This window comes from Motacilla alba, chromosome 14 (genome assembly GCF_015832195.1).
Source record: "Motacilla alba alba isolate MOTALB_02 chromosome 14, Motacilla_alba_V1.0_pri, whole genome shotgun sequence".
NCBI classification, from domain to species: Eukaryota; Metazoa; Chordata; class Aves; order Passeriformes; family Motacillidae; genus Motacilla; species Motacilla alba.
Window position 1 is genome coordinate 12290173 of NC_052029.1, and position 17007 is coordinate 12307179.

A 17007-nucleotide genomic window follows, 5' to 3' on the forward strand; every position below is an offset into this window, starting at 1 on the left:
GACATGGAAAAAGAAGACAAAACAGCCAAAACACAAAATCATCACACTGGACCAGGACAGACACAAAGACAGCACAGCTTAGGGATGAGACAGAGGGTAGATGAAAGGAAAAGGTCTAACAGAAAGGCAACCTTACACAAACAACCAAGCCCAGCCAAGGCATTTGTCTACAGGTAACCCCAGAGTTCAACAAGCCCAGTCCTCACCCTTCATACAGCACACCAACCTCTAGAGAAAACCCACTCTAACCATACCACCACAGTGAATTTGTCTTAGACAGACACAAGTTTTAGTTTAGCCCTACATTACAAATGCAAAAAAAAATGTGGTGGATATCCCAAGTTAGAGAAACCAAAGAATTCTGGATCATTAAGGCCAGGACATGTACAGGATGGAGTGCCATGACTTTTTCTGTCATCTCAGAGAAACTGTACCTTTTTCAGTTCTATAATTTCATCATACATATCTTCTTTCTCTTTGTAGTCAGGAGTTCCAGGAATGTAGCCTACAGAAAGGGGTATGTAAAATAAGTAGATCCAAAAGAGGTATTTTTAACCAACCAGAAACCTTGCAGATAAAGAGAAATATCTAGAACAGCACCAAAGTGGAAACTAGGCTTTTTTCCTTTCCTCGAAGAAGAAAAATCAACAAGGAAATTAATTTTAGAAATGGAGGTGAAATGGAAGTGTTACTGTATGAAACTTCTGCCAGATTTTGCAGCCAATTTTTTCATAATTACTTCTCTTCTCTGCTGCTATATTAAAATATCCATCTCAAGAAAGATACAAATATCACAGAAGACTGCAGTCTTCTCATCCCAATAAATCCATTATTTACAAAAGGTTTCTAAAAGATGTCTAGAATACATTTTTCTATTTATGCTTAACATGCACAAATATATCATCCTGTAAAGTTGCCAGAAACTGTGAATCACCAGTACATGTATAGGTGTCGTTTTAAATGGAAGTGGAATTTTAAAGTTTACAGTTCTCCTTTAAGAAAAGCAGAATAAAACTTTGAAAGTTTGCTCTTCTCATAAAACTCGTTTGATTTTAATGTCACAACTACATGATAAAACACTTTCTAGAGAAGAAGTAAAAGGAGTCAATTACACAGAATTTCAGGCAAGCAGATGGTTTCTATCAATGGTTCCTAAACTATGTTTTGAAGTCACAATAAATTGTCTACAGCTGTCCCATTGAACCATATTATATTTGCAACGTTTTCAGCTGCAAATGCATGGCAATTTGCAAAAGTTTTGAAAGCTAACAGTGATTCATTGCTCAAAAAAATTGGAAATCCCTGCCTTAACCAATTTAGGAATCTCAAAAAGTATCTCATGGATCATATTTTCACACATGTATTTTAGTAAACTAAAATGGCTCTTGCTTTTCTTAAGCAATGTGTGTTTTCAGAGGGAAAAAAAATAAATTCACTTTTATCTACCACACCATTATAGAGCTTACCATTACTGGAAGAACGAGCATGTTTTGGCTTTTTCATTCCTAGAGCTTCCTTCAAATATTCTGGAGTGCTACTGGAAACGTTAGCTCGCACATGCCCCGTGTCAGCATCCGATTTCAGAGCATGGCTCATTCCTGCCAAGAGAAATGGAACAAAAATGCAAAAATCAGGGATAATTGTGAATTAAATTTGTGGAATTATTCTGAACAAATGCAACATGGAAAGCTCCAGATGCTGTTAATTATTCCCTCGATAAATGCCAATGCTCAAGATCAGATAATTCCAACCACCCAAATAAATAACAGTGAAATTAACTCCTATGTAACCTTTAATCAAATACAAGTCTATTTTTAATAGCTTACATGTTAAGCTGTCCACAACAATGAATTTGATCCATAAATGCAAACATTTCTATACTAATACCTTGTTTCAGAAATCCCAGCCACATCTGCCTTGGGTTTTCAACAGCTGCATTCTCAAAACAAGCACTGGCCCTTCCCTGCAGAGATCTCCAAGCTGCAGCTTTCTTAGGATACAGTTGTGTGCTTGAGCTGTAGGGAGACTCTACAGCAAAAGAAAATATCTCAGTGCCGCCTTCAAAAGCTCAAGGTTACTCAAATTCTTGTTGTCTTGTTCTTCAAAGTTTCCAGACTCAATCCTATTACTTGTAAAAATAGAATTTAACAGCGTATTCCATCCTGGCTTACACAGAGTGATGGACAGACACATTTAAAAACCCATAAATCCCAAAAAACTCCACTATAAATAAAAAAATACAATTCCAAAAACATGAAGAGGCTTAGAAAAAGCAGAGTGACAGCAGTACGACTAACACATGTGGAAATATTTATGTGTACAGTTTGGATAGGTATCCTTAAGATACCTGCACATCTAAATGTTGTTATTAACAACACTTTAAGGTAAAGCCTTTGAAACATTCACTAGAAGCCAATGAAGCAAGGTTAATGGAAAAGTATAGCAAAAATACATAAACCCCAGAAAAAAAAAAGGACAAACCCAATATTAGAACTGAAGATCTAATAATAACAAAATTGTACTATGAAAAAACCAAAGCAACCCATCACAAGAAATGAAACAGAGAACCACCAAATCTACACAGAGATCCATGACTGGATGGTAGAGAGCTCCAGTCATTCCAGAGTCTCTACACAACAAGTATCAGCATTTCTCCAAACAGACAAGGAGAAAAACAAATTCAGAATGGTTTCCATCACAAGGCATAACATGAGAAAAAATAGACCATGCTGGAGAATCAAGAATTACAACCAACCCATAAATGTCAGTATTTTAGTCTGTACAATCTGGACTTCCCAGGTTACAGAACAGATCTCTGTTAGGTGTGCTCTGCACACAGCAGTGAATAATTCTGAAGAGAATAACAAGATGTTATCTCAGATAAAGCTCCCTGTTCCTGTATCCCACAAATGTATCCAGCTTTGTAATGGCAGAATAAAAAGTTTTGGAACACTTACTTGGTGACTTTGGAGGCTTCTGAAAAATCTTCTTCTTTAACTTCTGAAAGAGAAATTGATTTTTTTCTGTATTGAAAATACGCGGCTCTTAAGATATCATCATATAATGTCAAAATTGCCTTCAATCTCCCATTTTCTATGAAGATCCTTTGTTCTAATAAGAACAAAACCTTTTCTATAGAGAAGAAAAATAGTAGCATTAAGCATATGCAGATTTGGGCACAGCAATGGTGACCAGAATTAAGGCAGAGCAAACTGAAGTCTGATTATACAGATACTGTCAATTCTTGCTCAGAACATGAGACCTTTCCCAACAACATTAAATATGAGAAGCAGAAAATTCAAGATGATCCCAGAGTAGAGGCTGATCTGTAGAACCCTTTAGCTAAAGGAGTTATTCAATTCCATTAAAACTCTCTAAAAGGATTGCTTAAGCTCACAACTTGATAGAACAGCAAAATAAAGCCAAACATCATTTGCAGCCCCAGTGCTGAGAATCTGGAAGGCAGAATTACATCTGAAATCAGAGGTTTGTGACCCTTTGCAGTGCCACTGTTCACTCTCCTCTCTGAGGGCTGCTTGGTGAGCAGGAGGCAGCACACAGATGAGCAGGAACTCCAGAGGGGTTTTGGGGCATTAATCCAAACTCACCACGGCTGTGTCTGACTGGCAGGTTATCACAGACAGGCTGTCATCTCCCTGGAAACACAGACAGGACATTGCTACTGAACAGCTGCTTGCAATACACATCCAGAAAACTTCTACAGCTCAACAAAGCTGGAGAGCAATACATTCAAACAGTAAACGCTGTGACCAAAGCCTCTGTTTCTCTTCCATTGCATTGCTAGAATGTCAATGGTTTAAGACAAAAATAAGCCATTTTTTAAAAACACTAAAGCCACTGAAAGATGGTGGGGCTCTTGCTGCAAAAGCCAGCAGCATTTGCTCTAATACAAGTAGTTTTGGGATATTGTGAAAGTCACTTCAGCAATGAACATCATAGAATGCTGTGGGATGGAAGAGACCTTAAAGATCATCCAGTTTCAACCTCTGTGCCACGAGCAGGGACACTTTGAGGGCACTTGAGTCACAGAGACTTGGCACTGCAGTGCACAGCACTGCACCAGCAGAACCTTCAGCTGGCTCTGCATGAATTTCTCCACCATTTAAGCTGCAACCCACTCAGCTCTTCCCTTCCTCCCTCACCTGTGCTACCCCTGCTATGCTGTGGGACTGTTCAGCTGCTGTATGGAAATGGAGAAGTGCCCAGGCTGAGGGAAAAAAACTCAAATACAAGGAAGATGTCAAGTTTCCCTCCCTCTAAAATGCAAGCATATCCACAGCTGAAGGAAAATTTCCACTTAGCTCCCAAATTATCTGGATGCTGCCCCCACAGAAAGACCTTTTCCACTTGCTGCTGACTCTGTGGCACTCAGCACCAATCCTGGACAGATGCTGATCTGTGCCTGTAAGAGGCAGGGGAAGGGATGAAGTATTTTTGGAAACCCTGGCTGGCAGAACAGGAGCAAGGAGAGCAGCTTAAAGAGCCTGCCATGCTGCCTGAGAGCAGGCAGGGATGTGTCCTCACACACCAGGCCATACAGTTTTTCATTTCCTGAGGCAATACTCCTTGCAGCACACTGATTAATTTTGTCATTTTAAGGCGTCTCATTCTGAAATATCTCTGCCTAACTGCAGCTATCACGTTTGGAATCAGACAATGTGGAGAGTGCCTGGCTTTGATAAATGGTAACAACAAAACCTTGGCCAGGACACAAACATGCAGTAAGAGCCCCACCACTATTGCCTGGTAACCTTCAGAGCTCCTTTGCTGCTGCAAAACTGCCCCAACCAGAGCCACCTGCAGCAGGCAGCAACAGAGCCTGGGGGTTCCAAAGGGGCTCAAAACCTCCAGCGGGCTGCTGAGGAGCTGGGAGACAAACACCAACACAGAATCACAGAATTATCTACGCTGGAAAAGCCCTCCAAGATCATCGAGTCCAACCTATGACCCAACACCACCTTGCCAACCAGACCACGGCGCTGAGTGCCACGTCCACCTCCAGGGACGGCAAATCCACCACCTCCCTGGGCAGCCCCTTCCAATATCTAATCACTCTTCCTGTGAAGAAATTCTTCCTAACGTCCCACCTAAACTTCCTTAGCACAGCTCGAGACTTTGTCACCGCTGTGCCGGGCTGCGGGGCACTCGGGGAGACACAAGCAGAGCCCAGAGTCCCGGGGGCTGGAGAAGGCAGAAGCCATCCCACTCCCCCTCCGAGCGCGGGGGTGCTCCAAAGTTTTGCCCCGGCCTCGAGGGAGCGTTTCCTGAGCCGAGCCCGAGCCGAAGCAGGCCTAGACCCGGGGCCTTCTCCTCCTCCCCGCCGCTCTCTCCTTACCAGCTCCCCCTCCGCGGCGGCCTCGCCGGCCCCCCGGGCCATGGTGGGAGAGCAGCGGGAAGGCCTCACGAGGCGGCGGGGCCGCGGGGCCGCCCTCGGGCCGTGGCCGCCGGCTCGGGGCTGGGGGCAGCCATCGCCCCCCGGCGGCACTTCCGGCTCGCGGTAACCATGGCAACCCTCGGCGGCCCGCGGCGGTGACGCATGCGCAGAGCGGGGGCACGCCTGCAGGCGGTGTCGGGGGAGGGCTCGGCCCGGCGGCGGAGCGCGGGTGACACCAAGCGGCCCCGCAGGGAGCGAAACCCCGGCGGGCGGCGGAGCGGGCTCTGCGAGGGCTCCGCTCCACTTGCGGGCCGAGAGCTTCTGCCCGAGAGCGCCGGGATAACTCCGGGCAGGGCGCAACTCCATCCCGCTCACCGCCGCTACCGTCCCGCAGCCGCCGCCGGCCCCTGGAGCGCGCCCGGGTCACGCCCCCTGACCGGCCGCTGGCCACGCCCCCTGCCCGCTGGCCGCGCCCCCTTTGCGACACTCGCGGTGCGGCCGGGCCGGCTCGGGGCCGGTGCCGGTGCCGGTGCCGCTGGGCCCGGCCATGTGCGACCCCCAGTCCCGCTTCGTGGCCCGGGCCCGCCGCCGCTTCGCCATGACCCGCGAGTGCGCCGTGCTGCTGCCCGGAGTGTGCGCCGCCCTGGCCGACCCGCGGCAGCCCGGCCTCGACGACACCTGCCTGGAGAAACTGCTGGACTGGTTCCGCAGCCTGACGTGGTTCGGTGAGCGCCGGGGGCCGGCCGGGGCTGGTGCCGGGGGAGGGGAGATCCATCACGGGATCGCAGAGTAGTTCGGGGTGGAAGGGAGCGGTAGAGATCATCCAGTGCAGCCCCGTGCCAGGGCAGGGTCCCTGGCGCAGGTGACACGGGAACAGCGGCCCGGGTGGGATTGGAGTGTCCGCACAATGTCTAAGGTGCTGTGACCCTGAGGTGCTGTGGGTGCACCCGCATTCACCGGTTCTAGCAGCTCGGGGAAGCGCTTCAGTGAGACAGGACAGTGCTGGCAGTGAGGTGCTGTTCTCTGGCCTCTCCTTGGCAGACCCCACTGTGGAGCTGGTGCAGGACAACCCGTGTCTGACAGAGCTCCTCAGCTCCGTGCTGGCCCTGCCGGACCCCAGCCCCGGCCTCCTGTCCTTCACCCTGCAGCTGGCCGGCATCCTCGCCTCTTCCGAAAGCCGCTTCCAGCACCTGCAGGTGAGTGTCTGGTCACTCTGCTGCTGTGTGTCTGTCTGCTCCTTCTGGATGGATGATCCCTAAAAACGTGCATGTTCTGCTTAGTGAATTTATGGGTTACGTGGAACAACTCAGCAAAAGTGATTTGACAGCAAAGACCTGCCACCACCATTCCTGTTCAGTTCTCGTGTACAGCTGCTTTTCCCTTCTGTCTCACCACAGCAGGACTGTGAACGCTGGGGTGTAGTGCTTCCATTTTTAGTTCAAAAGAGTGTATGGGGTAACACAGCTCTGGCTCGGACTGGATGATCTTGAAGGTCTCTTCCAGCCTAGTCGTTCTGTGAATCCTGTGGATGCTATTTCACAGCAGTCACTGCACAGTGCTGTATCCCAGGACAGATCCTGCAGATTTAAACTGCACTAACACATGTCATTTTCCCTCCACAGTAGGTTGACAGGAAGTTTTTGATTCCCTGCAAAAACAAGGGAGCTTTCTAAAGCAGTGCTTTTTGCACCATGATACATTTTAGTACAAAAACCAAAAGGCTTCATTCAGGGAAGAGATGTGTACAGGTGTACAAAGCAGTCTGATGGAACTGATGCACATAAATTGTCCTTTAGCACCTGCAAACAAAGCAGTTTTGGTTTTGAACACCCTGCTTTGTCCGTATTTTGCGTTTAGCGTGAGATTCTGAAAACTGCCCACTTTATGATACTTGTAGCAAGGGGAGGTTTCACTACGCTACTGATGCTCTTGACTGGCTCAGAGCAGCCCCTCTGCTCGCTGTTTACTCTGTGTTGTGCCCTGCCTCAGCAGGAGAAGCTGCTGGGGAGGCTCTTTGGCGCGGAGGGCCCGCGGGGCGGCGCGGCGTGGGAGGACGCGGCGGTGCGCAGCGCCTGGCTGAAGGGAGCGCACAGCATGCTGCACCACCTGCCTGCCCTGCACTGCCTCTGCTCCTCGGGTGAGTGCTGCTGGGGCTGCCCGCCCTGCTGGGTCCCTGCCGTCCCAGCCTCTTGCTCAGGTGTCAAATGTGCAAGATGGGTGTCTTTGTTGATTTAAGGTTAAAGTAAGCCGTTTGTCAAAAGAACGAAGCTGTTGAAAGATGTTGGTTAAGTTAGCAAAGCATTGAGTTAACTTTTGTTAAGTTGCTTATGCATTTGTTTTTTTCCTCCAAACCCTGAAGGTGGTGCTCTGTTTAGAGGGGAAAGAATCTTATAAAATTGCCCTTATAAAATTAAGAGCTATCTGTATTCTTATTTGTAACTCCTACTAAAGGATACATTTCAGCATGATTTTAGTGCAGAAAAACTGAGCAGAAGCTCATCTATCTCTTTGTGCTTGCACACATTTGCAATCCTGTTGTTATTATAGAGGTATGTAAATGATGCTGTTAACACCAACTTTAGATCCCATGCACAGAGGGGTCTAAAAGACTGGATTGGTATTAAAGTTCAGCACATGCTGCTGTCCATGTGATGGAAAAGTGGTGCTGATACTGCTGTTCATGTTTTTCCTACTGGATATGTCCTGAGATGGTTCAGGCTCTGTCCATAAACACACACAGAACGTGCTGTCAACTCCCCTGATGTTCCTGATGTTATACTGAGGTCTGATCCTGAGTTATGAAACCCCTGAGGATCTGAAAACAATTTCATTTTCTTCTGTTTGCTTGTTCTTATGGACTGGCTGACTTTGAGTAGAGACTACAAAATAAAGTATAAAAAAACCCCATCACCACCATTTAAAGCTGTGTGGTACCTGAATAGAGCCATGACTGGTTGTTTATTGCTCCAGTGACTTGTTTTGTTTTCCCACAGGAGGCATGGATGTGATCTTCGCTCTGCAAGGGGATCCCAGCCTGTTTGTGGCTTCAGCTGCCAGCCAGCTCCTGGTGCACATGCTCACCTTCTCCCTAGAGTCTGAAACACCCAAAGCTCTCAGTACCAAGGACTGCGACTGGCCAGGCTGTGCCCAGATGATTGTAAAGCACATCAAAGAGTCCCTGCAGTCCAGCTCTGCCTCTCACATCGAGCAGTCACTGAAGCTGCTGAGCAGTTTGTTTGGCAGTTGTTTTGGCAGTTGTTATGCTGCATGGACTGAAGTCCTTTGGTTAGACATAGCCAAGCAGATAGAATCCTTTCTGCTGGAGGAGACTGTTCAAGCACAGCCCCTGCTGGCCAATCTTTTGCTTAACGTGGCACGGTAAAGATCTTGTGGCACCTTGGAGCCCGTGCTGAGATAGATCTGTTTGCCACCATGGGATGGGTTACACTTACACTTCTCTCTTCTCAGATCCCCTGCATTTTGTGGCACTGAAGGCAGCTTTTGGGCATTAGTAACTTCTGCTCTGGAACACTTAACCCCAGTACAAGCAGGTCCTCTGGCAGTGGGACTTTTGAAGCTCTGCAAATGGTAGGACTTAAAGCAATGAAATTTCTACACTGTGCAGGTGTTTCTGCTCCATATTTCCCTTTTAGGTAGTGACAAAGCAGCAGGAAATCATCAGATGAATACAGCACATACAGATACTGATTTACAGGCTAAATAATACTCTTGTTCTAAGATAGAAGGACACTCTTTTGTTGACAAGATATGCCTCTCTCCCAGCCTCCTTACACAGGATCCCACTCTCTACTTGCATAGCTTGTTAAAGCTGCTTCTAAATTCCAGAGCCATTTCTCCTCTGCTTTCAGTTAGCAAGGGGACCTTGGAAGAAGGCTCAGATTTTGATACTGCTTTTGTTGCTCTGTCATTGCTGGCTTGTTTAAAAGTCTGCATGAAAATCATTATCCTGCTCAGCATTTGGGGGCAAGTATTTGGGAAGGAATTGAAGTTGACTTGTGTTGGTAACTGCTGTTTCCTCCTCGAAGCCCACAAGATGTCAGGATTCAGGCGCTGACTGTTCTGCTTCAGCCAATGGACTGTATTTTGAGAGCAGCCTCCCAGCCTCTGGAATGTGCAGGTACAGTTGTGACAGAAAAGATAGAGGCCACTCTGGTTGCCAGTATTTTAAGTGCCTGGTGCAGCCAAAACTGGAGGAAAAAGAATAGGAGAAGTCAAGGACAATAGTGGTGTTTGTGGTCAGTCCTACTGCCAGTTGCATTTGAAGGCATGTTCATACATCAGCTGAATATCCTGGTTAGCTTTAAAAATCACAGCATTCTCTATTCATTGACACCTGAGCTCTGCCCTTCTTTGGTCCTCTAGGTTTGCTGGATGAGTCTGTCAGTGATCCTGCCACTGTTGAAAGTCTTCTGTCCTCCAAGACATCTTGTGCTGGTCTCCTGTGTCAAACCCTCACTCACCTGGAGAAGCTGCTGTCTCTGGTAACATTCAGAGAGGGAAAAAAAGAGCCTGGGAGTCAAACTGCTCCTTGAAAGACAGTGTTAAGATGGTTGCAAACTTTTGCAGTAGAGCATAACAGAATGTGGAGAGGAGTTGGCAGTGAGGGTTTCCATCGTTTAAGGAAATTTAGCACAGTAGGCTCTAAACAGGAAAACAGGGATACTGAGACTCTTAAAGAGGGACTGCACTTAAGTTTTAAATTTGTCTTGATGAGCTTTGTTACCATACCTTACTTGTATTGCAATTACTGATCCTTAGAACAAACACAAATTGAACTGCTTTCCCAAGCAGTCAGAAGAATCTCCTTCCATCTTTGCAATAGTTCTTGGAAGAGAGGAAGATAATTTATTTGTAGTTATTGACATTGTGGCACCTTAAGAACCCACTAAAAGTTGCAATTTTTGCTGCCTTCTGACCTAAAACTGCTCTGTACTTGAGACTGTTGCTGGAAACTCTTTTCTGTTCTTTTCTTTCTCACCCATTAGAAACATTTAAGAGTGGATTTACCCTGCGTGTCTTTGCTGCACTCTCTCATGACAATATTACAGTTCTGCAATGGCTTCCTGAGCCCACCTTCTCCTCTGGGAAGCACAATCAGCCGGAATTTGATCAATTGCTTCAGAGTGCAAAAGTCAGCTCTTGATGTCCTTGCAGCACTCTCAGAGAAAAAGGGTGAGTTAATCTCTGCTTTCTTATCCAAAGCAATTTTACAATTCTATGTCATTGTGTATTTCAGCAGGGATTTGGCTGCTCCATCTCTCAGTGTGGGTCCTTTGGGTTTGTTTTCTCTGTTTCAGACTGTGACACTCTCATAGGAAGTCTATTTGATGTCCTTCTGGCATACCTGCAGAGTCCAAACACCAGCCCTACTGTGAGTAGAGAACTAGGGAGAGATCCAGGTCTATTAGTGTGCCCCAGTGGGGTGTAATTCTCATAAAGGGTCTGACTGCAGTTGTTTCTTAGCACACTTTGTGTTAGAATATGTAGGACACTTGTCTTGGCCTGAGTGGCTTGCAGAAAATAGCTAAAATTGTAATGAGCAAGTAACTGACCAGTACATTGAGAGTTCTTGAGAAGACAGGAGCCATCCTGTCTAAGAGTAGCACTGACATACTCAGCTTGATGTGGTCATGAAGTATTTAATTCTTTTTATTAAGTGGATTTGGTTTTTTTGCTTTGTTTTGTTTGAATGACTCTGATGGCAGCTGCAAACCCAAAGCTGGAGGCACTAGAACTTCATGATACTAAGCTGAACACAGGGATTTTCTAGATGTTTGTTAGAAATGATATTTAAGCACCATTTTTTGTGGCTGGCTTCTTAGTAAAGAGGCATATGCCCTTTTTTGTTCTGATAATTTCTCCGTAAGTTTAAAGCTAAAATTAATTTTACCTTTAAAGGCATAAAGGCAACACTGCCTCCTCCTGTAGTAAAGTCAATCTGCTTTACATTGCTTCAGGTTCTAAAGAAAACCTTTCAAGCTACATCCAAGTGGTTGGTACGCTTGCAGGAACTGTCCTCCTCCAACAGTCAGAGGCAACAAACTGAGAAGATTTTGGAAGGTAATGAAGCTGTTCCAGCTGTTCCAGCAGCTAGAGGCACACATGAAATCTGCTCCTGCCTGCCTTTCCTGCTCAAACCACTGGATTCACTTGTTCACAATTATGTTGAATTTAAGTTTAGCTGCAAAGTTCAGCTTTGCAGCTCTGGAAGAAGCACCCAGCAGCAGCAAAAGGGCTTGTATCAGATGAAATGATGTAGAGGTTGTACAGTGAGTGTTTCAGTTAGGCTTGTTGCCTTTCATGTCCATTCAGGTTTGTCACTTGCCTTTTACAGATGTGTTGGTGGTGCTGCAGAAACGTTTGTGCAGTCCATGCTGGGAAGTGAGAGATTCTTCCCTGGAGTTCCTCACTTCCATGGTTAAGTGCTTGAGAGGTAGGTGCAAAGATTTACCAGTTCAGATTTGAGGAGTATTTCCTTTAACGTTGTGAAGGTCAGTCAGGCTGGTGAAGCATCTTCTGACCTGTAACTGGAGGGCTGAGAAAAGAAAGAAGTGTCAAGATTTTTACTCTTAGATCATGATCAAAATCTGACAAAAATATTAATAAACTTACCCTGCTTTTTCTGTTGAACTCAGATTGCTGTACCTGCCTTAATGGCACTTTTGGGATGTCAAACTGAGGGGTTGAGATTTGTCTGTCAAGGCAGGTGACAGTGCTTAATGGCAGAGAATGCTTTCTGCTTTTCAGTTTGCTCTGCACTGGGGTCTGGTTTCTTTTAACAGGCTGAGAGCTGGCCTTTAGGAGGCTAAAAGCCTAGACCTGCTTATATGCTTGGGATTAATACTGATTTTCTGCTTTACTGATAGCTCAGGCCTTGCAGCAGGTAGCACTGAGGCAATGCTGATTTTCCTACGGCAGCTCTGCTGTGTTGGAAGGAGGGGAATGTTATCAACTGCTGTTGTCCCCAGGTCACAAAAGAAGTATCCAACATGCTCAGCTGCATTAGCACTTTACCCTGCAGCCCCTCTCAGTGCTGCAGTTACTTTTGTTTTCTCTGCCATATGCCTGACAACACAAAAGGAAGACTATTCTTTTCTTCCTTTAAGCAAAGGCATAAATTTGATGAGGCTGGAACCATGTCCCCACTTGCCTGCAGAAAGCTTTTTCTTGCTGTTGAAACAACTCTAAGTGTGATTTTCCAAGTTCCAGTGTCTGTCAGGGCTCGACTAAAAGCTGCTGGGAGAGGGGGGAGTGTGACACAGAACATCTGCCTGGTCCCTGCAGCAGCTCCTCTCCCTGGCAGCTTCCCTGCAGGCAGCAGCCATCCTTGTATGAGGCAAAGGACTGTTTGCACTGGGAACAGCTTCATGCTCAGAGGAAATAAAGTCCCACTTCATTGGATTGCTGTCTTGTTTACAGACCAGAAGGAGTTCAGGCAGTGTCTCCTGTCCTCAGAGGTGCTGAGGCTCACAGAAAACCTGCTGGAGGACCCAGAGAGCTACGTGCGAGCGAGCGCCGTGACTGCTGTGGGACACCTGGCCCCCTTTACTTGCTTTGCTCCAGAGCCACCTGTCAGTGGCAATCAGTATAGCAAAGAGGTAGGATAACCTTTTCTGCATGAGCAATTCCCATCATTTTACTGCTGTACTTCTTCCCAAGTTATCTGCTGATGCAGGCAGGTTGCACAACCAGTAATGAGAAGATTTTTCACCTCTTGCTGGTTTTGTTTCTTTGTGTGTTCCTCCCCTCACTGCGCTTTCTCTTCTGTCTTTTTGCATCTAGAGCATTGTAGCAAAGCTTCAGGAAATCTTGTCAACAGACTCAGAGGGCTTTCCTAGGAGGGCTGTGATCAGCATCTTCACCAAGTGGCTGAGAGAAGGCTGCACAGGTCAGCTGGAAGATACAGAGCAGTTTGTCTCTAGAGTCATCCAGACTGTGGAGCATGACTTAGACTGGGAAGTCCGACTTGGTGGTTTGGAGCTGGTTGAAGCTTTCTGCAGTCAGACCATTTGCCAGCTTTCCCAGTGTCCCTATGCTCCTGTCTCCTCTGCAGTCACAAGTCCCACCCCTCAGAACGAGCTGCTGCAGGTGTTTTGTCGAGCAAAGCTGTTTGGGTTTTTGTTTGGATCTTTGTGTGACTGTGACAAGCCCGTGGGGCAGAGAGCCTGTGATGTGCTGGTTGGCTTGAGAGGTCATTTCTACCCCATGAGTACTTTGGAGAATCCACAGGAGATTGAAGATTCACCTGCAGGACGTGGCATTGCCTGGTTACAGAGGACACTAAGACAGGGTTCTCTAGCTCAGAACTTCCCTGTGGATGGTGATGTTGGGGTGGATTTCCAAGATCCAGAGAGCATGATGTTAGCTTTGGGTGCAATAGACTTACTGGAGCTGCATGATGAGCTAAATAAAAGTAGTGACCATGTGGAGGAAAGCCCTCAGTCCCTCTTACAGGACATCCTTGCTGCTGTGGGGACCATAGAGGATAATGAAGTTGACTGTTACTGATCACAGCTTTTGCTCTGAGGGAGCAGTGCTCAAGCAGTTTTCTTCTGGAGAAGAAGGATGGTTTTGTTATCTGTTAAATGCGTTAGAAAATCTTTGCTTTAATACTGATAATTGTTTTTTTGTTAAAAAGTGTAGTTTCCAATAAACTTGTTTCTTTTTCAAAGTAAAAACATTAAGAATGGCATTTGTTCTTTTTTTTAAAGCTGTTGTCTTTTAAGAAAGCACCAGACCATGCCTACATAAGGAAGCATTTAAAAAAAACCAAAAGAGTGACTGAAAACAAGCTGTTGCAGGCTCCTTTTAGAGCCAGAGTAGCTACAACTGATGGAGACTGGTTTTAAGGGACACTTGTTTTGACCTTTCTGTATTTATTCTATAAACAGAGCTCTCAGCATCCCTTGTGCATTTTGAGGTCTAGAGCAGAAAGTGACATTTAAGGAGTCAGAAGCTGATCATCCTTGGCATTACAAATTTTCTCCTATAGATCACAGACTTGTTTGATCTCAGCAGTGGCACCAACATGCTGACTTGGGTTTTAATTGAAGCCAGAAGCAAGTCCATTTTACTGATTCTTTTTTCAAGTACTCCTATTTTCCATTCCTGAAGTACTCAGTTTCTAACTTTTTAAGAGAAACTTACACTTAAAGATTTTTCAAGATAAATTTGACCTGTGATTAGCTTTGGTAACAATTAGAAACCAGCAGACATAGCGTGAATGGCAATATGATTTTCTGAGAAAAAAAATGCCAGTTTTTTTAAAAACTTGGGGAAGAGTGCAGTGTACATCTTGCCCCAGTATCTTGCCATGTGCTTAAAAGCTCTCTGCAACCTAGGAAAAAACCCCAAAGCAAACAGTACCTTCAGCAGTAGATCAAACCATGGTGGGTTCTTGTCCAGCGCTGAGGTGTTACTGAGCATCCTTTATCCTGCAGCCTGTGGAGAGGCAGAGCATGGCACTGATTTTGGGGCTGCAGCATCTAAAGCAGTGAAAGGACTGTACAAATCTCCTCCCTGCAGCAGTACAATGGACTGAGGGGTGGTTTGGATCTCTTGCTGCTGAGGCTAAGGTTTGCTCTGTGCCTTTGGAGGAAAGCAGCACGCTTGCCTATTGCTCTGTGCACAGCTTTATGTGTGACAGAGCCCCTGGGTTTTGCACCAGCAGCTGTTTTTAGGAGAGAATAGCTCTGCTTCTGGCACACAGTTCCACCTGAGCTGGGTCTACACTAGGCAAAAGACAGAAGATAGTAAAATTGAGGCCTTTTCCTGTCACTGCATTCATCTCAGAAACGGAAAGGGTTGGTGAGAGAGCAGGGATGTGCTTTTAAAGAGGTGTGGAGTGTTTGTGGAGCTCCAGCAGTCCTGTCTAGTGAAGGCACTGCAGTTCCAAAAGCAGCATTCTGTGTTGACAGTAGGTCAGCTGTACTCCAGGAGAGGAGGCAGCAGGTTGCTGGGCGAACACCTCCCTCCTGTTCAGCACTGCAATTCTTGCCATTTCAGGACTCTGCAGTTTAGGAGACTCCAAGGAGTTACTCAGATAACAGCAAATTGAAAAAGTGAGTTGTTACAGAAGGAAAACTCACTGCTTATTACCAGGGTCTCTCAGCTCCCAGACCTATTAATTTTTCATGGAACTCCTTTTTAATAAGCTGGGGTGAGGGTGACATTATGTTTGTAGCATTTGCCTAACTGCAGTCCAAAATTGTGTTTATACACTTGTACACTAAAAACCAAATGTACAGCAAGCTGGGGGGGCTCCTTACCTTTAGAAGGGGTATTAAGGACTTGTTTCCTTTCATTAAAAACAGGGCTCCACCTCCAGCAGCTCTGTGACAGTGCTGGCTCTGTATTTCTGTCCTGTCTGGGCTCCCTGCTTTGCCTTTTGTTTTCTCTGCTGCTCCAGTGACAGTGGAGTGCCACTGACACCGAGGTGCTGGCACTGCCACGCTGCCCCTGAGAGCTGGGAGCAACAGGAAGGGCCATGGACATCTGGGCAGAGTGTGGAACAAACACCCAGGCCTAGAGAGACTAAGGGAGATGAAAGCCAACTCAAATCCCCACAATTCTCTCTACAGAAAGTAATGGGGTGGGATTTTTGAGCTGGAAATTTAGCTACCAAGTTTATGAACACACACCAACAGCTACTGATGTGGATCATCCCTCATGCTGGGATACCTCTCTAAGATGCCCATCTTCACACTCTTGGGCACTCATACAAGCTCTACCCCACTTGCTTACACCCACAACTTATTTTAAACCCACTTCTTACCTATCCAGGCTTTTTTTGCACCTCCGCAAGATCCTTATCCCAGCCCCAGAGCTTCCTGCTGGGTTAAGAATTGCACTTTGTGCCAAGTCTTGCCAAGGAGCTGTGGTCATGCTGCACCTGGGGAAAGGGCTTGGCTCCCAAGGAGACAGCCCTGAGCACCTCTGGCTGCCCACAGCTGCATCCTGAGCGTTCACTTCAGCAAGTGCCATTGTTATTTAACCACTTCACAGCACAACAACAGTTGTCCCTCCAGAAACTACCACCAGCTCACTCTGTCACACAGCACAGAGAAGGAGGGGGCTGCCTGGCCTGCTCTTCTGGACATTTTGGGATGGATTTCTCTGGACACTCCAGTGTTCATCCCATCAGAGCCGTAGCTGTGTTTGGCTCCTGCAGGAGGCAGGCAGAGAGTTTTTCCAACACCCACAGAGCCGATGGTGCCAGAGGCTGTGGCCACACATAGGCCTCAATGAAAGAGGACACGAGGCTCAGGACTGTCCTTTGTTTTTAAACAAAATAGCTGGCAGGAGAAATACAGGTGGTATTGACAAAAAGCATCACAGCTTAAGAAAATTGTATCTCTGGTGGCTGGTGCTGTGAAAGAAGAAAATTTCAAAGCTCATTTCAGCTCTTTATGTGCACAGGGGCATTGTTAAGTTGTGTTGTCTGATCTGTACACAGGTAGGAAATTCCTAGAGTTGCCTTCAACACGTTTCAAAAAAGCTCTGAAGAGAGGATTTATCCTTTAACTGCTCAGACTCAGACACTGGAGAGAATAAGCATCTTTGGCTCAGCCCTACACTAGCAATGGCTTAAT

The 17007-nt window shown here is 46.4% G+C and overlaps 2 protein-coding genes across 8 annotated transcripts in view; one reads left to right on the plus strand and one right to left on the minus strand.

The window, feature by feature from the left end:
• Window positions 1-5865, minus strand: part of IQCE (IQ motif containing E) — a 32379-nt gene extending 26514 nt beyond the window's left edge. For 4 of the 6 annotated variants that reach the window (XM_038151350.1, XM_038151347.1, XM_038151349.1 and 1 more), the window contains exons 1-6: window positions 5357-5864; window positions 3609-3656; window positions 2958-3000; window positions 1888-2028; window positions 1467-1598; window positions 435-505 (exon numbers count right to left, since the gene is read on the minus strand). In XM_038151350.1, the coding sequence (XP_038007278.1) occupies window positions 435-505; window positions 1467-1598; window positions 1888-2028; window positions 2958-3000; window positions 3609-3656; window positions 5357-5761 (840 nt within the window). In that variant the 5' untranslated portion in view covers window positions 5762-5864. Of the gene's footprint in view, window positions 1-434; window positions 506-1466; window positions 1599-1887; window positions 2029-2957; window positions 3001-3608; window positions 3657-5356 lie in introns of all 6 variants that reach the window. The other 2 variants (XM_038151346.1, XM_038151345.1) reach the window with 1 other exon arrangement.
• On the plus strand, window positions 5847-14089 carry BRAT1 (BRCA1 associated ATM activator 1). Of its 2 annotated transcripts, none has more exons than XM_038151343.1 (13): window positions 5847-6120; window positions 6437-6591; window positions 7385-7532; window positions 8389-8773; window positions 8864-8983; window positions 9442-9533; window positions 9779-9897; window positions 10402-10588; window positions 10714-10787; window positions 11374-11476; window positions 11751-11849; window positions 12836-13014; window positions 13199-14089. In XM_038151343.1, exons 1-13 carry the CDS (start codon window positions 5943-5945, stop codon window positions 13922-13924), a joined length of 2565 nt encoding a protein of 854 aa, XP_038007271.1. In that variant the 5' UTR covers window positions 5847-5942; the 3' UTR covers window positions 13925-14089. The 2 variants fall into 2 exon arrangements, with proteins under 2 accessions (XP_038007271.1, XP_038007272.1); XM_038151344.1 differs by having other exon boundaries at window positions 7388-7532.
• The last annotated feature ends 2918 nt before the right edge of the window (window positions 14090-17007 follow it).